The 25966-nt window shown below is 40.6% G+C and overlaps 1 protein-coding gene across 2 annotated transcripts in view; it reads left to right on the plus strand.

The window, feature by feature from the left end:
- The window catches only part of PPP2R2A (protein phosphatase 2 regulatory subunit Balpha), a 78458-nt gene extending 53183 nt beyond the window's left edge, over nt 1-25275 (plus strand). For both annotated transcript variants that reach the window (XM_032229969.1, XM_032229970.1), the window contains 8 exons: nt 848-945; nt 11731-11896; nt 15179-15291; nt 15720-15897; nt 17795-17959; nt 19827-19996; nt 22685-22776; nt 24168-25275. In XM_032229969.1, the coding sequence (XP_032085860.1) occupies nt 848-945; nt 11731-11896; nt 15179-15291; nt 15720-15897; nt 17795-17959; nt 19827-19996; nt 22685-22776; nt 24168-24447 (1262 nt within the window). In that variant the 3' untranslated portion in view covers nt 24448-25275. The remainder of the gene's footprint in view (nt 1-847; nt 946-11730; nt 11897-15178; nt 15292-15719; nt 15898-17794; nt 17960-19826; nt 19997-22684; nt 22777-24167) is intronic.
- Nucleotides 25276-25966: the final 691 nt, after the last annotated feature.

Genomic DNA, 25966 nt, shown 5'->3' on the forward strand with positions numbered 1-25966 from the left:
ACGAGAAAATCAGGTGATCAGCATGCATGTGCATGTTGGAAACTGGACGCTCAGCTTCCCAGTGCACGCATGCATGCCAGGGAATTGCTCTTCTGGTTTCTGGTGCTCTTGCACGTGTGCGCTGGGGAGCTGCTCTTCGGTTTTCAGCGCTCCCCCTTGCACATGCTTGCACTTTGGCACTTGGTCCCAAAAAGGTTCGGCAACACTGATATAGATCAATAATGTGTGATGATCCTCTCCTAACTGTAGGTTAGGTACCTGTAGTCTGAGCTTGTGTGTGTGTCAAATTTGGAATGTCTATTCCCCTATAAGAGTCCTTAATTCCAGTCCTGGTTGAAGTCCATTGATCTATCTGGCATAAATTTGCCTTCACCATTAGTAGTTCAGATTCTTGTGTATAGGTAGCATGAAATAAACTTGTAGTACTTTTCCTAATTCCTGGTTTCTAATTTTTTGCGCCTAACAGTAATCCGGTCTTCCAGATCTTCCAATGGTGCATCCACCATGACTACTGTAACTGAGTCTATCTACCTTCCTGCTGGATGTCTTCTTCTCTTTCCTCCCACCTTTCACAACATCAGAGCCTTCTCGAGAGAGCCAGATCTTTGCATGATGTGTCCAAAGTAGAATATTCTACTTTGTTGATTTGTGTCTGGAGTGAGATCTCTGGGTTGATTTGTTCAGTGATTCCATTGGTTTGTCACAGTATTCTTAGAAATCCTAACACCATAGTTCAGAAGCATCAATATTCTTCCCATCCGACTTCTTCCAAGTCCACAATGTTAATACCAGAATTGAATGTTCACTAAAAATTGTAACCTGTGTCTTTTTGCTCTTTATTGTACAGCTGACATAATATCTACAGTAGAGTTTAATCATTCTGGAGAATTGCTAGCGACGGGAGACAAAGGCGGTAGAGTTGTCATATTTCAACAAGAGCAAGAGGTAAGGTTTTCATTTTCTCCTTTTTTTGTAGTTGCTCAAAAGTAGAATTGATTTAGTCATAAAAGTGCCACTTGCCCTATTTGATATGATTGAGTACAAAAAAAATGGTCAAAAGTTTCTCCTTACATTACAAATGCAGTTGTCCCTGTTTATATAGTAATTCCATTGCATTCACTTGGATTGTGGCTAGACCTGCATAGGTAGAATTACAGGAAATAGTGACAAACATGATTATAGAATCACATACTCTGCTTGCTTGCTTGTTTTAAGCCAAAAGAAAGACCAATGTGATCTGACAATTGGAAATGAATGAGTCTTGGGAACCTTTATGTTTAATATTAAAAAGTATGAGTTGTCTTTGACTATTATCTTAATGGAACCTGGAATTTCTGGCATATATGATGACAGTTGATAGTTGAGGCACCCATGCGACCAACCTGATTTTATGACTTTCTATGCAGCAGTTATTAAGCAAATCCATTGTTAGTGGGTTAGTGTGTCTCTGAAGTGGGCCGTGGGAGGAGTCACAGCTGGGTATTGTCATGGCCCATCTGCCCGGAGACTGAGGTAAATCTTGAGGCCATACCTACCCCTCCTCTGAATCTCCAGATTAACCTCAGTCTTCGGCCCAGAAGGAGCTAAATACCTGGCTCTCCTTGGAGTGAGATTTTTTCTCTTTTTTGTGTTTTTACCTTCAAAGATTTTTTTCCTTTGGATTGACATCCTCTGTTGCGCTCCGCAATCGGCCTGAGCCAATATTGAATCCTTCTTGAAATAATGATGACCCTTGTAGTATATTGAAGTACCTGCTGTCTGAAATACCATACTCTTCCTCCTCCCCCTCCCCCCATGCAGCTGGTTATGACTTCGTTGGTGTTCTGGGAAGCCTTTAAACATGGCTGTTCCCCAGGCATGATGGTTAGAAGATTAATGAAGCCCATGAAAAGATTGCTGTTATTTGATTGTTGTTGATGGCTGCTACTATAGGTATATTTACTGTTTTTGCTATTGATTGCTTTGTTGAGTTTAAGTTCGTTATGTCAGATGTGAAAGACCTGGTCCACACAAATAAAGGTCCAATTAAACTGATTTATTACCACTCATGCCTATGCACAAGAATCTTCTCAACTAAACAGTTAGCATTTGCTTGAAGTTAGATGAGGGTCAACATACCATATTTTTGGAGTATTAAGATGCACCTTGTTCCCACACAAAAAGAGGGTGAAAATCTGGGTGCATCTTATACACTGAATACAGTATTTTTGGCCCCCAAAACCCTGTCCCCTTCAGAAAAATGGCCGTGCATAGCAGTGGTGGGTTTCAAAAATTGTTGGAACCTACTCTGTGGGTGTGGTCTCCTTTGTGGGAGTGGCTTGCCACCCATGTGACCGGATATGAAATTATGAATTAGTACTTAGGTTGGTCCAAGTAGCTAATCAGAAACTCTGGCATTGAAGCATGGAAGTCTTAAAGCTGTCAAGTTACAAGATCCTTGCCAGTGGTGGGTTTCAAAATTTTTTGGAACCTCTTCTGTAGGTGTGGCCTGCTTTCCGGGTCCACTGATGGAACCTCTTCTAACCAGTTCGGTAGATTTGACAAACCGGTTCTACCGAATAGGTGCGAACTGGTAGGAACCCACCTCTGGTGCATAGCCTTTAGAAGGTCTACAAAGTGCTCCTGGAGGCTGGGGAGGGCAAAAAATGGGCTGTTTGTTGCTCGTTTTTGCCCCCCCCCTCCCAAGCTCTCAGAAGCACTCTACAAGCTTCCTGAAGGCTAAGCATGCCCTTTTTTGGCAAAAATGGACCTGTTTTGTGAGAAACAGGGCATTTTTTGCTCATTTTTGCCCCCTCCCTCAGCCCCCAGGAGCACTTTGTAGGCCCCTCAAACTCTCTGCATGCCCTATTTTTCACAAAAAATGAGGTGTGCAGAGGGTTTGGGAGATCTGCAGAGTGCAAAACCTTTTTTTTTAATTTACCTCTTCAAAATCTTGATGCGTCTTATACTCCGAAAAATACGGTAATTCAAAGGAGATTGGTCTGCTTGTAGCTACATAAGGATTCTCCCTCTTTTAAACTCCATCCTAGGTTCTGCCACCTAGGTTCTGCCACTCCTTCTTCTACAGCAGTGATGGCGAACCTTTTAGGCACTGAGTGCCCAAAGTGCGTACGTGTATGCACGTGCCCAAACTGTAAGGTGCACAGGTGCATGCACACAGGCACCCTGTGCATGCAAATGCGCCCCCTCCGTGCCTGCGCAGAAGGGACCCAAAAACCAGCTGGCTGGTGGGAGGTGCACGTGTACGATGGACAACTATGTCAATCGATTAAATAAATCCATAGCCAACCCTTCTCTCAAAAGCTGACACAGCCATTGTGTTTGGCAAGTCATGGTTTCTGCTGCTGCCGCCTGATCCAAATAATTGTGGCTTATACAGCAAACTTTAGTTAAAAGAAATTAGGATAACAGTGAGTCAAGCTGAGGCATCCAATGCCTTTTGGGATCAGGGCAGTGTAACTGCTGAAGGGATATAGCTGAGTGTGGAACCATGCCTCTCACAGGACCAGCTCTCTATTCAATTCTTTCGGAAGCTCTTGGGGAATGGACCAAATGAAACTTTGAAATGTACCTTCCGTTGCTCCCAAAGCAGAATTCTTGAGTGATGCTGTCCAACTTCCATAACCCTCAGCATGGTCGAGCATTCTGGATGATGGATAACTCCTGAAGACCCCTGGCTAGGAGAATCCCATGCTGCCTAAACCAATCCTCTGATTTTGTAGGAAGCATTTTCTGTGCTGTTGACTTTGCAATCTGTCACATATATGTCTTTTTCATCACATCACGGTCATCTAGATCCAGGCCATTACTCACAGCCTATTAAAACAAAGCCTTTTTTTTTTTTTTTGCTTGTGGATGATGCTCAAGTTGCAACATAATGTTCTTTTGTTCTGGTAACATCCTTCTCCAGACTCTTATTTGTGCCCATAATAGAATGCCCTACTTTGGCTTCCTCCCACAGTAAGGAGCACTCATATAGTACCCAGGAGATGAGGAGGCACTGAAGACATGTGGGCATGGAAGAGATTTCTCTCTTGGATAGCAAGTGTTCTCCCAGGTTTTTATTAAGCAGCTTTGAAAGAGTCTGACAAAAGGTGGCCTTCAGAAGTCGTGAGTCTTTAGCTACTCTTCCATTGTTGCATAGAAGGCTCCAACAATTATTAGTGTGTCTGTGTGCAACTCTGAAAGTGAAAGCTTTTTCAATAGGATGTTATAACTGTTCGCAGTGCAAAGAGACAATCCTAAAATATGCATAAAGGTAAAGGTTCCCCTTGTGCTAGTCATTTCCGACTTTAGGGGGCGGTCGTCATCTCCGTTTCAAAGCCGAAGAGCCAGTGCTCTGCGAAGACCAAAGGTCTTCGTGGTCATGTGGCCAGTATGACTAAATGCATGGAAGGTACACGGAATGCTGTTATCTTCCCACTAAAGGTAGTTCCTATTTTTTCTTCATGCATTTTTACGTGCTTTCGAACTGCTAGGTTGGTAGAAGCTGGGACAAGTAACGGGAGCTCACTCCGTTATGTGGCACTAGGGATTCGAACCGCTGAACTGCTGACCTTTCTGATCGACAAGCTCAACGTCTTAGCCACCTGAGCCACTGTGTCCCTCTAAGATATGCATGCAAACCTCTTAATAAATATTTTTATTTTCATTCTTCATAGTGCTCATCTGAAAATATTTGAATTAAAATGCATCTTTTTCATTAGAATCCCTCCGTTTTCAGATTTAGTCTAAAATCTCTAGCTTCCCGGATGCGTCAGGAACGAAAAGTCCTTGAATTAGTTGAATTTTAATCTGGGTTGCAGAGATAGGTGTCACTTTGCAACCATTCTTTTAGCAACTATTCAAATTAAAATGGCACTGAAAAAAGTGACTTATGACCAGTTCTCATACTTATAACCATCACAGCATCCCTACAGTCAGGTGATCAAAATTCCGGTGCTATTTATGATAGTTGCAGCATCCTGCGTTATATTCAACCTTCCCAGCTAGCTTCCAACAAGCAAAGGCAACGGAGGAAGCCAGCTTCATGAATCACTGATCATCGGCAGTGATTTGCTTAACGACCATTGCAAAAAAAGAACATAAAATTGAGAGCATCTCGCTTAACAATCGCCTTGCGTAGCAGTGGAAATTCTGCTCCCAATTGTGGATGTAAGTTGAGGACTGTCTGTACTACTTAAGGTTACAAAGTAAGTAGAACCAGGAAGAACTAGCTGCCTTCTCCTGGAAAACTTTCCCATCCAGAAGATAGATTGGCTAGATTATAGAAGCTCTTTGCCTATGCAGAGAGCTTCTTGTTGACATCCTTCCCCTGAGGTTCAAGTGGTAGAGCTTAGGGAAGGACTTGCTACTCAGTGATATCCAGAGAGGTCAGATGATTTGCATGTCCTCTTCTGGGGTAGAAGAAGAGCACAACTGGAGGGTGGAGTTAAAGATGTCATCAGCTTAGAGTCCTTACGTTACTACAAATGATCCAAGTCCACCCTTTCTTGAATCCGTTGACCCTTATCTAGTGCCAATTCAGTGCTGACCATTGTACCATTCTTGTGTATAGGTTTGAATAAATATTCCGTGCTGCAACTTAACCTAAGGTCCTGACCCTTTGCATTTGACATTAATCTTGTTTAACTTTGCCCCCAGCCTGCTCTTCTCTTACATCTGGTTCTTAAATTCTCTGGGTATCTCAGTGAAGTCTTACATTCCAGGTTGTACTTTGGGAAATGCTAAGCTTAATACTGTTACTATAGTGGACATTCTCCATGGAGACCCAGATAATGCAGTAGGATAGGAAACTGGTTCTGATCCAGGAGTTAGATCTATCTTTCATCTGCTTTAGGAGGCCACAGTGACGTTGGGCGTGGAACTTAATGAAGGCAGTCCCCTTCCTGCATACCACTCATGTCTCACCTATTAAGCCAAAAACTATTCAATGCATTTGCTCTCTTGTTAGAAGGAAGATATGAACCATTCATACTTTTGATTTTCCAGGTACAATACCTGGGGATAATTTGCTTGCGTTCTTTCAGGAAAACGTAAATAGCTGAACAATAGATCTTGTAACAGAGAGGATTTAATATTGTTAGATTGTTTGTGTGTGTGTATAAGGAAACAATACATAACAATTCTGTTGTTTATAGATTTAATTTAAAAATATTCAATTTGAAATTATATCAGGTCTCTCTGTTTATTAATTGATACATTCTTCTGAAAGAAATACTGGGAAGTATTTTATTTTATGTGCTGTATAGACTTCTTAGGAGTGGGGAAGAATTATTGGGTCTGTCATCTGTATCTCTATAACTGTCTGGTTTGCCTCTGCAACCAAACAAGACAGACACAGACTTCAACGTATAATTAGAACTGCCTTCCATTGAAGACATGTATACTGCACGAGTCAAAAAGAGGACTGTGAAAATATCTTCAGATCCCTCACATAACCCTGGGCATAAATTGTTTCAACTCCTACCCTCAAAACGATAGAGCACTGCACACCAGAACAAATAGACACAAGGACAGCCCCCCCCCCAATGCCATCACTCTGCTTAACAACTAATTCCCACAACACTGTCAATAATTTACTAAGAATGTATTACTATTATTATTATTCGCTTCCTTCCTAGTATCTATCTCTCCCCACTTATGACTATAACCATGTTGCTTGTATCTTTCAATTTATATTGTTTTTATTGTGTCCTAGTACGATTTGATAGCTTATTAGTAACCTTGACTAGCATTAAGTGTTGTATCTTTTTATTCTTGATGGATGTATTTTTATTTTCCTTATGTACACTGAGAGCATATGCACCAAAGACAAATTCCTTGTGTGTCAAATCACACTTGGTCAATAAAGAATTCTATTCTATTCTATTCTATTCTATTCTATTCTATTGAATGTATCTTGTCTTTTTATATGCATTGAGAGCATATGCACCAAAGACAAATTCCTTGTGTCCAATCACACTTGGCCAATAAAGAATTCTATTCTATTATGAGTTTGTCCTTCACATAGACTTAAAGTAATCTTCTAGTGCCACCTCGTGGTCACAGTGCTGGGGACAAGTCACTCAATATAATTAGCCTACCCCATATTTCTCTTTTAACCTGTAAAATGACAAAAAGAATATTAGTTATTATGCTGGTTCTGGCCTCGGGGCATCCAGGATATCTGGATATATCCCAAGACACCAAGGATCAATCCTTAACCGAGTTACTGGAAACACTTTTCAGGTTCAGATGCAACACGAGCTTCAGCTGTTTCTTGAATGCTAATTGAGATTTCATACATGAATTGTAATGTGGATACCAATAAAGGAGAATATTTGTAGCTCAGGGGTTGAAATGAAGAATCCTTGATGCTCTCTGAGCTTGGTTGTTTTCTTGAAGACATTTCATTATCCAAACTAGGTAACATCATCATCAATGTGAATTTTGTTGAATATGCTGAGGATTGCAGATAGGTAAGGCAGTGATAGTGGTCAGTTGGGAATAGAGGGGCACCCATCTTAAAACCTAATTTGAGTTTCTGTCTCCATATTAAAGCAAATACATTTAACAAAGGGGATAATCTTGGATGCTTGCAGCAGATGTACCCATATTGTAAGGATGTTCAAACAAGATTATCCATAAAAGCATCCGTACTTGGAATATATAGACTACAGATGTTTGTTAGTTTGGACAAGCCAAATTTTCCCATTTATGGAGTGCAGATAATACCCCTGAGGACTAAACTTTTGCCTTCACCCTTTCTCCTTGTGGTTATTTGAAGTGATGATAAGTTCACTTATTAATAAATACTGCAATAAAAATCTAAGTATCTTCTGGCATTGACCTTAGCCTATGGAGAGCATAGTCTTTCACCAATCTCTTCAGTCTTCCCAAATCTATGGAGGACTAGTTATCACCTTTGCTCTTCCTGACTTTCACAACTGAGATGCTACCTGGATTTGTCACTAATCTTGATTTAAATTTTATCTTCTGTTCCTTGAGCACAGAATGTGTGAAAATCCTTCAAAGCTATCATTGTCTTCAGATAAAGCAATGCCAACAATAGGATTCCTATTTCACAGGGGTGTGAGTGCCCAATTGAGACTTAGCTCAAGAATTTACACTTACTTTTAATTTTTATACATGTTGTCTGAAATGGTATAGGATTCCTGCTTGAGCAGGGGGTTGGACTAGAAGATTTCCAAGATAACTTCCAACTCTGTTATTCTGTTTCCTTATTTATTAAATAAATGTCAATTTGCCACCCAATTCTGGTGATGGCTTAAAAATTTAGAATTTCACAAGGGAAGAACCCATAAAGCCCCATCTCCCCCCCCCCCCCCACCAGCAACCACACAATATATCAAGCACTTGATTGGCACCAACCACTTGACTGGCTTTGTATCAACCAGGTGCCCCCAAGCTGGCCTGCTAACAGAATCATGTCTTCAGAGCTTTCCAGAAAAATATCAGGGCCACTTTTGCTGACTTTTTTCTTGTTTTAAGGATGATGTCAGAGGGGAGGTCTTTTGTTATACAAAGCCTATTCATGCCCTTCACTTTGTTGTAAATTTTTCACTGTCTCCCTTTGTACCATTCACGGTAATTTAAACCCTCTTAATAGGGTGAGGGAGGGGAAGGAATTTCTACCAGAACTTCCTTCCACGATTTAACATATTGCTTCCTTTGTTCTTGGCAATTCTTTATTTAAACCATCTACTTGTTGGTTAAATTATAATAAAATGCTTTATTAATAGAATTATTCAGCATTTTTATTTAGTGTTTCTTTCTTAGACATTTACATTGCTACTTGTGTTATATTAATTAACATTCCTGTTGCTGTAAGTTATGATCTATCATTAATACTGTAAATATTTTCTGATTTTGATTCTAAAATGGTACCTTGTGAGCTTTCCTTAGATTAGCTAGTCAGAACTGTTCAGTGAAATTCAGCAGTGGAATTTCTTGCTTTTTAAGAAAAATAAGAGCTATGACAATGGTACAGTGTCAAACTTAGCAACCATTTTTTGGTCTCTAAATAATATTTGAAATACACCCAAAGGCAGAAAAGTTGAAGCTTATGATCCCTAAATTCCTCAACTACTTTTTTCCCCCTTTCCTTCCTGTGCCTAAATAATCACTGAAAATCCACTGATTTCTGGGAAGGCATTTACCCTTGAAAAATAAACACCCTGTTTAGGTGTAAGTGAGTGATTTATACACCCTGAATCAGGATAATAGGGAAGAGGTAGATATTTAATTCTCCAGGGCTTATTTTGATCTATGATCGTAAATAAATAAAGAGCTATGCTAAATCTGACCATGATTTATGTTGCTTGCCAGAAGTGTTTCCTTCTAGTTTCTGGGACAAAAATTCCCATTGAGTACAATGGGTTTGCTTAATGTCTGCGGTGTTTGCTTAATGCCTATTACAAAAATGGTCATCAAATTGGACACAGTCGCATGGTGACTCACTTAATGACCACCACAATTTACCACTTGTAATTTTGGACTCAAGTCTGGTCATAGGTTGAGAATTACCTATGCCGCCTTTCAGCACATACGACATCCAAGACAGTTGAGGACCATTTGCAAAGCTGCTCCAGATGCCACCAGACCTGTAATGGCATTGGCCACTGAGCTTGCTTGGGTTAGAACGTGGCAAGGCTACGTGACCTACTAGGCAGGAAATGACTGATCACTGATCATGTCAGTGAGATTCATGCCAATAAAATGTTAACTAGTCTGGCTGGGAATTCAGCTTAGCATGCCAACACGGATGGTGTCCTCTAGCTTAGAAAAGAGGCTCAGAAGATGATCATCTTCATCTTGTCTTATAAGTTATGCCTGAATCTAGATCAGGGGTGTCAAACTCATTTTCATTGAAGGCCACATCAGGGTTGTGTTTGACCTGAGGGGGCCTGGGTAGGCATGGCGAGGGTGGGTAGGCGTGGCCAGAGTGGATGTGGCCAGCTCAATGTCACTTATCGGGGGTGCCTGTGGTGGCCCGAGTGCTCTGCCAGCAAAAACAGGCTCCCGAGCTCCACTTTCGACTGCCAGGGTCTCCTGCAACCCTCTGCTAGTGAAAACGGAGCTTGAGCTGGCAGAAGCACCATGGGCTGGTCCTTCACTGTTTCCAAGGCAGTTCTATGGGCCAGATCTAAGTAATCCATGGGCCGGATATGGCCCCTGGGCTTTGAGCTTGACACCCCTGATCTAGATGGCCACCACCATAGTAGACTTGGCAAGTAAGTGCCAAGATGTTTCATTGGGGGTGGGGGGGTGGAGAAACACTAATGAATAATGCAAGCCATTTGATACAATACAACAGGGATGCCACAACTCAGATTTTGCTAGCCTAACCTTTTTTAATTTGGCATCTTTCCGATGATTTGAGACTTAAATACTGATCATTTGAATCTGGTATGGCTTCTAAGAACATCTGGGCTGATATTAACATCTTCCAAGATATGAAGTGTTTCCTCTTTCAGCCTGTTATTAAACACTTGGAAGTAATTATGTTGTTGTTGTTCAAAAGCCCTTCTAATAAAAAGGGTGACTAATCTTTAATAATGATTGGTTGCTCATGCTTAATAAATCTCATTTAAGGGAAGTCCTGCTCAACGAGGCAAAGAGAGGAGTGGTGGTGTGGCACTTTGACCCCCTGTCTGGCACTTCTTGTAGCTTACAAAAAGAAGTGGAAGAGGCACACAAACAGAAGGCCATTCTAATTACTGGAACTTTGCTTTGAGAAGCAACCATGAAACCTGTGAAATGCAGCATCTCTTCAATCCTTGTGCACCCATGTTATAGATGCATCGGCAACTGGGACTTTTGCAGATTTTCAGTTTTAAATTCACACAGGGTTTTACAAGCAGTGGGTCACACTGAAGCCTGAGTGGGTTTGCCCACCTGTTTGCGCCTCTGTTATTTTCCCTCATGTCTGAGATATCGAACGTCCTGTATAGGGTGGTGTATTCAATCTATGCTTATTTTTGTATAGTTATATCTCTTTCTATGCCTGCTTATAACATTCGGATAAGGGTGCAATTAACCCAAAATCAATCCTTTCTTAGGCATATGATTTTGAGCTAGTCCACCCTCTGTCTAACGCATTTCACAAAAGGTGAGAGGAATGGGTGGACAGTAGGTCAAAATTTCTCAAAGGTAGCAATCAATATTTCTTCGAATTTGTAAAGTGGTAACTAAGGTTTTGACCCACCCCCGTCCTTCCTTCTTTTTAAAAATAACCTGGCATAACAAAGAAAAGATAATTATTTAAAGAACTTTGCCCTGAACATTTAGTCTTTGATGCTCCAGGAGAGCACCACACCCCCACCCCAGTTATGGGATATTCATCAGGCAGAGTTAAATTACAATGTTTATCCAGCTGATTAGACAAATTACAATCATTAGTTAAGTGCTTTAAAGTGTCTTTTCTCCCCAGAGACATTGGATTCATATGCTAATAACTTCAAATTTTATCAAAAGGCTTGTTCAGTTGATCAACTAAATGTTTGGCAGCCCCTTAAATGATTCATGTTTGAGTTGATTCTATTTCCCTTGAATTCTCATCATTCTCAACTCAATAATGGACACAGGCAGAACCTTAGTCCACATCCCATGTAGTACATGGTGCGTTTTAGTTATGCTGAGCTATGTAGCCCCTATTACACAATAGAAAGAGTGAACTACAGTAGTTGTTCATTGAATTTTTCTCATCTTTTTTTAATTGTCTTTCAGAACAAACTACAGTCTCACACCAGAGGTGAATACAATGTTTACAGTACCTTCCAAAGTCACGAGCCAGAGTTTGATTACTTGAAAAGCTTAGAAATTGAAGAAAAGATCAACAAAATTAGGTGGTTACCCCAGAAAAACGCTGCTCAATTTTTATTGTCTACGAATGGTAAGACTTTCTTTGATAACTCTTGATGATTGACTTTTATTAAACCAAGTTTCCCAAGGCTATCTTTGTCCTAGAACAGGAAATGGGCAATTATGGCCCCTTCAACTCCCAGAATTTCAGAGCCAACTTGCTCTGGGGTACCCAGCATTCTCTGGAATACTCAGCGTCCTGGCTCAGGAATTCTAGGGGTTGAAATCCACAGCTCATAAAGGGACCATAGTTGCCCACCCCATCCCTAAAAACCTATCTTGCAAATTATCATTCCTGACACTGATGTGACAAGATTTTTCAAGTGGCTTCCTGGAACCATGTGGTAGAACTGCCTCTATATAGAACAGGGGTCAGCAATCTTTCGGATCTCCGGGACCACTAAATTTGAAATTTTAAATCCTGCGGACCACTAATATGATCTGCCTAATGACTGACTGGGTGGGCGTGGCTAGGTAATTATGGGACTGGGTGGGTGTGGCCAACTCAATGTCACTCACATCAAGGGGCACCTTGCTGGCCTCTACTTGCCCTTCCCCAGCCGCCACTCCTCATCTGCCTGCCCAGGCTCCTTAGGGTCCCAACAGGAAGCAGTTGTTGGGGCTAAGCAGCCACCATGAGAAAGAGTTGACAAAATGGCTAGCTCAGTTCAAATTGGATCTGACTGAGAAGAAGGCTCAGCAGAAGCACCTCACTGAGGACTAGGAGCATAGGCTTTCCAAGCAGAAGGAAGACATGCGGGAGTCCAAGGCCAGGTACTGGCGCCTGGAGGCTCAGCAGGCTGATATGGTCAGCCAGTTCCAGCCCATGATGCGGTCCCACTGGAACAAGGCCTTCTGGCTCTTTCCCTCCAGCTTTTGCCCAAAGCCCCACACCAGCAGGCTGAAGCAGACCCCAAGTCGGAATTTATGCCCCCCTCCAACCCACACAAGAAGACCCTTTTGGGGGGGAGACTCTGCAGCAACACAAATGTTCATTAAATGTATCTGGCCCAGGGGCCGTAGTTTGAATATTGCACTAATTTAGTACAATATAAAAATGCAAATAATTTTTCTGCGGACCACCAAAATTTTCTCACAGACCACCAGTTGGTGACCGCTGATATAGAGTACTATTATTATTTTGAAAGTTATAGAGTTTGAATTCTGTGTTGTTGTTGTTTTGATGTTCTCAGAGCTTACAGGATAGGAATAATATAAAAATTATAACCAATCAATCAGATAAGGTTCTTGCTGTATTCTTACTACTGCTGTAACATTTTTTGTTCTTCTTTGCACTTTCTGACCTGTTCTCATTGCCTCTCTTTCATCCTTGATTCCTGAGAATTGGAGCAGCCTTTGAAAAGATGTGAATAGTATTAGTCCTTTTCCTTCCAAGCAATCCTGCCTCGAAGCAAATCTAAAAGTGTAACTGTATTGTGCATTTATATTTTGAATTAGAAAAACTAGAATACTTTTTGTTCATCTCTCTAACCCAAATTCATCTATTATTTTGCATTCCTTCACGACTGCTACTTTTTAAACCAGGATATCCCTGTGACTATTGTCCTTTGGTTCTTGGTTTATTCCTCACAACACATCCAAGTCACCCCTTCTTAAGTTCCTCTTCTATGAACTTTCTTTGAACATTCAAAAAGGGTTTTGCTATATGGACAGAAATCAGCTTTTCTTGTCGTGCTTCTGCAGGATGCTTTAAGTAATGTGTGCAAACAAGAGTACACTTGTTTAGGTATCAGCTCAAGCTCTTCTGTAAAGCTTTCAGCATAAACTTTATAATCCCCTTTAACTAACTATTAGATGCCTTTCACCTAGTACTTTCCTGATGGGATGGATTTTGATTTCCAGATTCCCTAGCTGGAGATCATGGGAGTTGAAGTCCATTTCATCTAGAAGGCTCCAAGATTAAGGGAAGGTGCCCCAATGAGCCTAGAGCATGGTTGAGTTGGCACAATTTATTCAGTTAAATTAAAATAGGATTAAGTACTTGGTGATTCCAAAAATGATCCGAAATCCAGTTTATTTGTTTGGGTATAGAATATTACAAAAACATAATAGCTACTGTATATTTTCTTAACATAGGGCAGTGTTGGCAAACCTTTTTGGCACTGAGTGCCGAAACAGGAGTGCGGGCGCATCGGAGACCTGAAAAGCAGCTCCCCGGCATGCACATGTGGGAGCACTGGAAACCAGAAGAGCAATTCCCTGATGCACACATGGGTGCCAGTCACCTGGTCTGGTGGTTTCTGGCTCGCATGTGTGGACGAAGACCAACTGGCCAGGGCATATGCGCATGCCAGAAACCAGCCCTCGAGCAACGGCTGACGTGCCCAGAGAGATGGCTCTGCTTGCCACTTCCGGCACAAGTGCCATCATGGGCATAGGATTAGAGTTTGGGTAGTTCTTGACTAACAACCAAAATTGGGGCCGGAATTACTGTTCTTAAGGTTGTTAAGGGAATCATACCTAATATTACAAACTTTTTTTCCCCATAGCTGTTGAGTGAATTACTGCAATTGTTAACCACATAGTTGTTAAGCAAATCCAGCTTCCCCATTGGCTTGCATTTGTCAGAAGACATCTCATATGACTTTGGGATGCTGCAACTCTTGCAAATACATGCCACTTACTAAGCATGCAAATTTTGATCACACCACCATAGGGATGTTGTGATACTCCCGGGACGACTAGTTCCTTTTTTTTTTCAGTGCAACTTTGAATAGTTGCTAAGCAAATGGTCACAATTTGAGAACTACCTGTAACATAAATAACCTCCTGGTTTGCTCTGCCTCCACAGAGTTGACATTTATGTTCCAAGCACCAAAAATCAGGGGTTTTGATCTCTTGCATTTTGCAAAGCTCTTGAATGGTTGATGCCTTTTGTCCTGGCAATCCTTTTCAAATCCCAGGGGCCATGTTGAAACTGAGAATTTTCTAATGTGCAGAAGCCATTTCTAATATTGCTGAAATCCCACCTGAGAACTTGGGGCTTTTGTTTCATTTCATTTGGAGACCTGGAGGCATCTCTTGAAATGGCACTGCCAAGGCAAGTTAGAAGTGCAAATTATCCAACATCTGCATGTATGTCTGGAATTAACAGTCACAGAAAAGGCTCTGAACTGCCACTGGGGTGATAAGTTCCAAAAAAGCAACCCTGTTATCGGTAGTTATTTCTAACCACACCAAATATCCACCATGGTTCTTATAAGGCATGAATCGTATTATATATTCTGTGATCAGTTCTGCTGGCAAAAAGCTGGAGCTTCTCAACAGCCCACGTTACCTTAATGTGTTTCAGACAAAACAATAAAACTATGGAAAATCAGTGAAAGAGATAAACGGCCGGAAGGCTACAACTTAAAAGAAGAAGATGGCCGGTATAGAGACCCCACAACAGTCACTACTTTACGGGTGAGTAACACAGGGCTGGGCATCATAGTATGGATGGGTTGTATTCCCTGCTTTTGCCTGGTTTTTATGCCCCAACCCATTCTGATGTTTCCATATAGGGAGATCCTGATTTCCCCCCTTTTAATTTGTTGATACTGAACTGATATCAGGTACAAAGGATAAGGAGTGTGCATTAAGTTGCAATTCAGAAGGATTTAATAGTCAAGCATATCCACAAGAATCTTGTCAACTAAAATTCAATCTGAATCGGCCCCAGCTAAGGGTTAACAGAATTCAAAGGGAGGGAGGGGGCTGGGCTTTGATTGCTTTTGTCAATATAATGATTCTAAACTGATGACATGTTTAACTTCGCCCCCAGTTTTGCCTGCTCTTCCCCGACAGATTTTTCTATAATTGCTCACATTTTTTCCCAATCCTTTGGTTTACAGGTGCCAGTATTTAGACCCATGGATCTCATGGTGGAAGCCAGCCCTCGAAGAATATTTGCCAATGCTCACACGTATCACATCAATTCTATCTCCATTAATAGTGATTATGAAACATACTTGTCTGCGGATGACTTGAGGATTAATTTGTGGCATCTAGAAATCACAGACAGAAGTTTTAGTATCTTTTTATTCTGTGTGTGTGTGTGTGTGTGTGTGTGTGTGTGTGTGTGTGTGTGTGTGTTCAACTCGGCTGAAGATCAGAATGTGCAGGACTTGAGTATACATTTTCCTACTCCTCAGTCTTTATCATCACAAGTGATAGGTTCCATGCATCTTGAAATTCATTCATTCATTCAATCTTGGAAAATCTGAGGAGACTACAAATATATTCTGGAAATTGGACACTTCAGTTTTATTGATTTCAACATAGATACAATGAATTTATTTTATTTATGCCACCCATCTCCCCTACAAGGTAACTCTGAAAGTCCAATGAATGAAAACAGTTTTAATTAAATGCAATTTATAAATTCACTTCTGATATCTTTAACAGCTTTTCCAAAATGTCAAGTTGAGAGCAATTTTTCAACAGTCATGGGGACCCTATAGGTCCATAACGGCGAATCTATTCCACGGGTGGCACGCAGAGCCATATCTGCTGGCATGTGAGCCATCAGCCCCAGCACGCATGCGTGTGCCAATCAGCTGATTTTCAGTGTTTAGGAGGGCCAAGGAGGCTGTTTTTGCCCTCCCCAGGCTTCAGGCAAGCCCCCGGAGCCTGGGGGAGGGTGAAAACAGCCTCCCCCGGCCCCCCCAGAGCCCCACAGAAGCTAGAAATGGATTATGTCTGAACTTCCGGTTCGCCTGTTGTGCCCGTTTTTTGCCCTCCCCAGCCTCCGGAGGCTTTCCGGAAGCCCGGGGAGAGTGAAAACGGCTTCCCCTGGCCCCCTGGAGGAAATACCAAGCTTAGCTTGGAGCCTAGTGCAGTGCGTGGAAGGGGAGCATGTGTGGGTATTGTGCGTGCATGCGCATGTAGAGACACACTTCACATTATGGATGCCAGCACGCATGTGTGCTATTGCGTGCATGCCCTTGCATTTTTGGCAGCCAGCAACAAAAGGTTAGCCATCACTGCCCTAGGTGATGGTAGAAGTTATCCCTTTAGCTATGCTTCAATTATTTTATAACATAACCCATGTTTCTTATATGTGTACTGCGTAAACAGAGTTTTAGAATCCAGATCCCCGCTAGGTGCAATAAAGTAGCATAAATCTATATTGTTTGCATGTAAAGAATAATTAATTACAATTCCGTAATTACTCTCTGGTTTACAGTGCATGGTAGCACCTAGTCAACTTTGGCTGATACTGTAAAAGCTGGGCAGGTCAGGCCTGAATAGTCCTTGGATGGGAAACCACTAGAAGATCCTTAGGCTGCAGACAAGATAGGGAAAGGTATCGGCATAAACTATAAGGATGATGAAGAGAACATTGGAAAATCGCTATAAAACTGCAGCCAAGAAAATATGGCTGTGTGAATATATGCACTGAAGTCTTACCTTTTACCTTTCTTCCTCTATGTAAAAATGGGTGAGATAGTCCTTTTCCCAAAAGGTAAAATTGATGGAATTGAGTTTTACACCCTCAAAGAACCCAGTTCCAACAGTCTATGTAGTCTAATAACTAGTTTTACCCAATCTCTTGCCCCAAAGAGTGATGCTTTCTAGCAATTTGTTTTGTCCCCAGTATGGGTTAGAATAGGGTGGCATGATGGCTCAGCAGTTAAGATGCTGGTCTTTTTGGCTGGAAAGCCAGCAGCCCGGGTTCAAGGCCCAAGTGCCACACAATGGGGTGAACTCCCGTCCTCTCCCCAGCTCCCACCAACCTAGCCGTTTGAAAGCATGCAAATGCAAGTAGATAAACACTACCAATTTAATGGGAAGGTAACAGAAGGAAGTGTCTTGAAACTGAGACGAGCACTTTGCCATAGAGTCAGCAACAACTAGCAGAGTAAAATTTGCAGGGACTCCTTTTATGTGTTAAAATGCAAGATTCCTTAATGCCAACAATTTCTAGATATCGTAGATATTAAGCCTGCCAACATGGAAGAGCTGACGGAGGTAATAACAGCAGCCGAATTCCACCCAAACAGCTGCAATACTTTTGTGTACAGCAGTAGCAAGGGAACTATTCGCCTGTGTGACATGCGTGCGTCGGCTCTCTGTGACAGGCATTCGAAATGTGAGTAGCTTTTTCTCTTCGAATTGAGTTTTACCGCCAGAGCAAATTGGTGTGAAGTAACACACTGGAAAGTCCATTTAACTTCGTATCCCCAATTGTAAAATGAAAACAAAGCAGTATAAAATATCTTTGACTCAAGTACTTCCACATCAGGATAGCAAACAAATGATGATAACTAAGAAGGATGGAAGTGAATTTTAAAATTACTCTAACTCTCCAGATACAGGAAGCACACAATCGGACAACAGAAGGAGGAAAATGGTTAATCCATAAGCTTTGGGGTGGATATGAAGATAAAAAATAGAAAATGTCAATGTGGATCTATTTGGGGGTGGGGGTGAGGTGCAGGTGCATATTCCAGGATTTAGCAACTGTTTTAGGCAGAAATACCAGCTGTGCAACGGGGCAAACTCTTGTCTTGAGGATCTCACAAAATCACTATAAAGATTTGCAGGGTTTTGGCACCTTCTTAAATGTTATGTAGGAGGTACTCATTTTTAAGTGTGTGCCTCTCTGTTTGCTACAAGCACAATTTTTGGATTCCATTAGTATCTTTTAGGAGATGATGCTACATTACTATCCACTCCCACAAGCCTGTATGCCCATCTTAAACCAAGCTTCTGCTCCTTCTTGTTGGCAGAACATACACAGGAAAACACATCACATCAGCAGTGTGCTTATATATTTCTATCAAAAATAGGGGTCACCAACCTTTCAGATCTCAGGGACCACTAAATTCATAATTTGAAACTCGCGGACCACTAATATGATCTGCCTAATGACCCGCTGGGTGGGTGTGGCCAACTCAATGTCACTCACATTAAGGGGCGCCTTGCCAGCCTGTACTCTCCCTTCCCAGCCACTCCTTGCCTACCCACCAGGGCTCCTTAGGGCCCCAACAGGAAGCAGTTGTTGGAACTAAGCAGCCACCATGAGAACGAGTTGGCAAAATAGCTCAGTTCTTATTGGATCTGACCTAGAAGGAGGCTCAGCAGAAGCACCTCACTGAGGACTAGGAGCATAGGCTTTCCAAGCAGAGGGAAGACCTGTAGGAGTGCAAGGCCAGGTACTGGCGCCTGGAGGCTCAGCAGGCTGAGATGGTCAGCCAGTTCCAGACTATGATGCTGTCATACTGGAACAAGGTCCTTGGGCTCTTCACCACCAGCGGCACTTCCCTCCACCCTTCGCCCAAAGCTCCATACCAGGAGGCTGAAGCAGACCCCAAGACAGAATTTCTGGACCCCTCCAACCCATACAAAAAGACCCCAAAGGGGGAAACTCTGTGCAGCAACACAAGCATTCATATCCCACCCAGGAGCCATAGTTTGAGGACCCCTGATTTAGTGCAATATAAAAATTTAGTGCAAATAATTTTTCTGCGGACCGCCAAAATTTTCTCACGGGCCACCAGTGGTCCACAGATCACCATTTGGTGACCGCTGATCTAAAAGATGATTTATCCATTGGTTGGGCTTCAGTCTCTTTTGGAATGTCTTTTGGAATACTTTTGCTGCTGATAATTAGAAAACCTAATTGCTTCACTGGATTTCTGGACTGCAGAAAGTCAAAAATTATGAGTTACCTGGCTATGGATAATAATTTATAAATCTATAATATATCAAGGTCTGCTTCTATCAGTCTTTGGGAATGGAAATGGGAATGGGAATAAGGAAAATTGAGCTCAAATTACTTCTGACCCCAGAATCGTTGTTTATTTGGACCTCTGGTGGGTAATTTTTCATCTCAGAAGGATTTGGCTTCCAAGGATTAATGTTTTAGGTTTTCTGTGTTAATGTGCATAAAAAGGGAAATATTCATGTCATTAAGCTGAGTTTGGGAGATGAATGTTCTTATATTTCACTTGCAGTGTTTGAGGAGCCAGAAGATCCAAGCAGCCGGTCCTTTTTTTCAGAAATCATCTCCTCCATCTCCGATGTCAAATTTAGCCATAGTGGTCGATATATGATGACTAGAGATTATCTGTCTGTGAAAATTTGGGATTTAAATATGGAGAACCGACCTGTGGAAACGTACCAGGTATGGTACGACAGAACCGACAGTTTGGGGGAATCAACTTGCAATTAATAAAAAATTAAGTCAAGATTTGGTAGAATAGTGAATATAGATGCTATAGAGCACACCCTTATCTCCACAAAGTATTTTTTTGTTTATTGATTTAAACAAGAAATAAATAATTCAGAATCTCCTGTGGAACTTCTCTCAAAGGTTCTGATGAAGTTGTAGGTTTTTAAGGTATGTGTGTGTGTGAAACAGGTGAAACTCGAAAAATTAGAATATCGTGTAAAATTCATTTATTTCAGTAATGCAACTTTAAAGGTGAAACTAATATATGAGATAGACTCATTACATACAAAGCAAGATAGGTCAAGCCGTGATTTGTCATAATTGTGATGATTATGGCTTACAGCTCATGAAAACCCCAAATCCACAATCTCAGAAACTTAGAATATTACATGCAATAATGAAAACAAGGATTGTATATAGAACAATATCGGACCTCTGAAAAGTCTAAGCATGCATATGTACTCAGTACTTGGTTTGGGCCCCTTTTGCAGCAATTACTGTCTCAATGTGGCGTGGCATGGAAGCTATCAGCCTGTGGCACTGCTGAGGTGTTATGGAAGACCAGGATGCTTCAATAGCAGCCTTCAGCTCTTCTGCATTGTTCGGTCTCATTCTCTCATCTTTCTCTTGGCAATGCCCCATAGATTCTCTATGGGGTTCAGGTTAGGCGAGTTTGCTGGCCAATCAAGCACAGTAATCCCACGGTCATTGAACCAGGTTTTGGTGCTTTTGGCAGTGTGGGCAGGTGCTAAGTCCTGCTGGAAAATGAAGTCAGCATCCCCATAAAGCTCGTCTGCAGAAGGAAGCATGAAGTGCTCCAAAATATCCTGGTAGACGGCTGTGTTGACCCTGGACTTAATGAAGCACAGTGGACCAACACCAGCAGATGACATGGCTCCCCAAATCAACACAGACTGTGGAAACTTCACACTGGACTTCAAGCATCTTGCAGTGTGTGCCTCTCCATTCTTCCTCCATACTCTGGGTCCTTGGTTTCCAAATGAGATGCAAAAGTTGCTCTCATCAGAAAAGATGACTTTGGACCACTGAGCAACAGACCAGGTCTATTTTTCTTTAGCCCAGGTAAGACGCTTCTGATGTTGTTTGTTCTTCAGGAGCGGCTTGACAAAAGGAATATGACATTTGATGCCCATGTCCAGGATCCGTCTGGTGGCTCTTGATGCACTGACTCCAACCTCAGTCCTTGTGAAAGTCCCCAACACTTTTGAATGGCCTTTTCCTGATAATCTCTCAAGGCTGCGGTCATCCTTGCTGCTTGTGCACCTTTTTCTTCCACACTTTTCCCTTCCACATAACTTTCTATTAATGTGCTTTGATACAGCACTTTGGGAACATCCAACTTCTTTTGCAATTACCTTTTGAGGCTTTCCCTCCTTATGGAGGGTGTCAGTGATGGTTTTCTGCACAACTGTCAGGTCAGCAGCCTTTCCTATGATTGTGATTCCTACTGAACCAGACAGAGACCATTTAAAGGCTCAGAAACCTTTTGCAAGTGTTATGGCTTAATTAGCTGATTAGAGTGGGACACTTTGAGCCTAGAATATTGCACCTTTTCACAATATTCTAATTTTCTGAGATTGTGGATTTGGGGTTTTCATGACCTGTAAGCCACAATCATCACAATTATGACAAATCACAACTTGAACTACCTTGCTTTGCATGTAATGAGTCTATCTCATATATTAGTTTCACCTTTTAAGTTGCATTACTGAAATAAATGAACTTCTGCATGATATTCTAATTTTTCGAGTTTCACCTGTGTGTGTGTGTGTGTTTATACATACATACACGCACATACACACACATACATACATATGTTTTCATAGATTTTCACGGGTGTAAGTATGCTGGTCTTGTTGGTATTTGGGTCTTTTCCCGTGTAAGATTGTTTTTAACAATCTTACACGGGAAAAGACCTAAATACAAGACCAGCATATAATACTGTAATGGGCCCTATTCTTGCAAAGGTGGGTGATCCTAGCTTCAGATATGATTTATGGATGATTTTTTTACGTGAACTGATAAAACTATTTGAGAATGCATTTGTTCAACTAGCAATGTTAATTCTTACATTTATGTTTCTTTTAAACAATTTTAATTTTTGCATTGTTTATCATCCTGAATCCTGAAATTTGTAGAAAAACACATCCTGAAGTATCTATGCTGGAAGAATGAAATGTAATTTCATACACTGTATGTCTGTATGAATTTATACTTTTGGTCATGATTTTAGATCTAGGGTATGCAGTTGAGATTATCAGATTTTTTTTCTTTCTTTGAACTCCTTAAAAAGTTCCTTAAAAATGGTCAGACAGGTTCAGAGATCTCCTAAAATGATCTAATAGAGTCTGAATAACTGAAGGTGTGGTATGAAGTTATGAGGCTGCTATCCAATTTAATGAAAAACTTTTATGAAGCATGATACATTTTGCTTGAATAAGAATAGCAATTTAGAAATTAAAGCTATTTTATTATTAGATGATGTAAACTTTCATATTCACACAATTATTTGCAATCTTAAGTGATAGCCTCTTCCTGAGAAAGGCAACTCAAAACAGTTAATAACTGTTAATCTGTTATATTATTTCTTCTTAAAACTAGTCTGTTTTTTATTTCCAGGTACATGAATACCTCAGAAGTAAACTTTGTTCGCTCTATGAAAATGACTGCATTTTTGACAAATTTGAGTGCTGCTGGAATGGGTCGGATAGGCAAGTTTCAACTTTTTCTTCTTCTTTTAACATTTTTGTACTAATTGACAGTTAAAACTTTTTTTCAACTGAATGTCTCGGAAGTTTGGTTGCATGCTTGCACTGTGTTTGGAAATGATTTCTAGAAAAGAAAAGAGGATAGCCAAATAAAAGAATTAGCTGAATTATTTTTGTTATTATTTTGGTAGCCAGTGAAGCATCTAATGGGTTGGTTTATGTTTTATGTTTAAAGCTATGCAATAATCTATTGTTTGTTGGTGACGGACTGGGTTTTTTTCTTTCTTTTTGCTATGTTTATTTAATCTTTATTTACCTACTAACATATGGAAAGAGCAGGGAGAGCTGCTCGAAGTTTGGCTTGGAGCCTCTGATGCTTTGTGAATTCCAGATGAAATTGTATTAACCAATCCCAATCTTAGGTTATCCAGGCAGAATGGAATGCAATTATATAACCTTAACCCAAGGTCAGATCATTGGTTCATTTAGTCTAGTATTACATGCTGTATGAAGCAATTGATGCTGCCTGGTCTTATGAACTGGGGATCTTCCTGCAAATACAGTTTACACTCTCCTAATATACATCAATTTTCTTCCTACAATAAAGAATTACTGCATTGGTTGTAATTGATGTTCTTTATACTGCTTAGACTAACCTTGATAAAGCAGTGTATAACTTTAAAAACAAACCGTAACAGAACTTAATATACAAATTGCTAATATTTCTGCCTTAGTTAGATCAGCAGTGTCTAAATTTATTTATTTATTAATTACACATACACACCCAGTATATATATATAAAATATATATTTAAGCATTGCCGATCTCACTATCGAAATTTGCAGCTTACAGAAAAAAAGTCAAAATTATATAAAAGATACAGTTAACACAGAATAAAAATCAGTTGGCAGATTTTTAAAATTATATTTTACTATCCATTTGCTTTTTAGTTAGCTGCCTGCAAGAACCTCAGTCTAAAGAAATTGGGAACTGAAGGGGAAAAATGTAATCATTATGCCCCCATTTTCCTGATTAAAAACTGCTTGATGAAATTGTCAGTAGTCAAAATCTCTTAAATCTCGGATTCCAGTTCTGAAGAATTTCAATATATAAAGTGACAACTCTGGGCCTGTTTTTTTTCCCCCAAAAGAGATTTTATATTTGCAACAAAAATATCTAAAATACTCCATGTACGTCATAATTAATAATGTATTACAAATGTTTTAAATCAAACAGACTGGATAAATTAAAGAAGTCCCATTAGTGTAACATTTCTAGTAGCTTCCTCACATCCACCATCTGTCAAATCAAGTACCACCAGGTTAAAAGCCAAATGATCGGAAGGTTTCGAGGATCAGAAACACAACATCTCTTTTTCTCCTCTTTGTCTACAGCGTCGTCATGACTGGCTCCTACAACAACTTCTTCCGAATGTTCGATAGAAACACCAAGCGGGATGTTACATTAGAAGCCTCTCGGGAAAACAATAAGCCTCGTACGGTTTTGAAACCCCGTAAAGTCTGTGCGAGCGGCAAACGGAAGAAGGACGAGATAAGCGTTGATAGTTTAGACTTCAACAAGAAGATCCTCCACACAGCCTGGCACCCCAAGGAAAACATAATTGCTGTAGCCACTACAAACAACTTGTATATATTTCAAGATAAAGGGATTTAGGGTAGTGGTCTGATCAGAAGAGTTCACTTCCTGTCTAGCTCAGATAGGTGAACTTAGCATTTGTAAACAATATAGGGGAAGAAATGGAGCCAGAGAGAGAGAAGTTCGTTGCGGTGCACCTTCCCCAGTGTTTAAACAATGTGCCATAGTGACAACCCATTTTTTCTAGATAGCTACATGGATGGTCTCTCTCTCTCTCCCTCCCTCCCTCTCTTTGTCTCTCTCTGTCTTTCTCTGTCTCTCCCTCCCTCTCTCTCTTTTTCTGTCTTTGCTGGGCAGTTCTCCACTAGCCATTTAGGTGGGGGGTAGGGCACTTTTTAACATAAAATGACTACTTGCACCATCTCACCAAATGGACTAGAGATTGGATCGTTGTCAACATTGGGTTCCTCCAATTTTTTATGCCTTTCATTGTGATGACGTCAGCCACAGAGCAAAGCCTTCAAGTAATGCTGTGGGATTTCATTGTGTAACCTCATTACTGTATTATTTGTGCCCCCTCCCCCCTTTTTTAATTAAATACCAGCTTGTTCTTGCTGTGGCTTGTAGCATTCCTCTTATGTCTCCTGGACTCCTTCTCCCTTTTACAATCCCTTTCTCCAGCCCTATGGTGGCGGCAGTGGTATCTAGAGAAGAAGAAGAAGAAAAATGAAAAGCACATTAAACGGATCAGTGGTCAAAGTGGGGGGGGAAGAATCTCTTGCAAAGAGTAAAATGTTTTAATGAAATGTTGACTGCAATCACTCCTTGACATGTCTGGCGCTAAAAATGAAAAAGGAAAAAAACCTAAGGGGGGGGAAATATACTGAATAAAAATGTCGAATAATGGTGAATTGTTTTTTTCTTTTCAATCTACCTCTTTATATTAAAATTGTTTTTTTTAAGTTAGATACATGATAAAAATGGTTTGATAATGATTTTAACCAGTATTAATTTTCATGAGGAAAGGGAGAAGGTTTTTTTTTAATGACATATATGAAATTGTTAAAGACACCTTAATATTTATCTGCAGTTTCCATTAAAAAAACTTTTTGGAACACTCTTGGATTCTGCCATAAGCTTGAATAGTAATTGTCTTATTTGTCTTATGTCACCTCCAGTTTGAGCCTTCTCCCTTTCTTCTTTATTAACAGAATTTTGTCAGAATTGGGGAGGGTCTGAATTTTGTAGAATAGCGTTAAAGTTTTATGGGGCTAAACTTTTTCATGTGTTAATCCCTTTGTCCTAATTTCAGTGAATGCCTTGTTTCAGATTCAGACTCGCACAATAGTGCTTTCCTTTCCTTTCTGGAAAAAAAAGAATTAAAGTTTCTTGTTTTTAAAAAGTATGTCGTACAAAATTTAATACGAAGTGATTTGATTAGATAAAAACCATTGCATGCCTGACAACCCCAATACTTATGTATTTTTATTGCTACTAGGAACTTGAATGGAATTGTAGTTTGACCTTACAAACATTCCTCTTGTAGTTTTTTTTTAAAAAACACTTGCTATTACAGGATTTAGAAAAAAAGTTACAG

This window comes from Thamnophis elegans, chromosome 13, assembly GCF_009769535.1.
Source record: "Thamnophis elegans isolate rThaEle1 chromosome 13, rThaEle1.pri, whole genome shotgun sequence".
Taxonomy (NCBI): domain Eukaryota; kingdom Metazoa; phylum Chordata; class Lepidosauria; order Squamata; family Colubridae; genus Thamnophis; species Thamnophis elegans.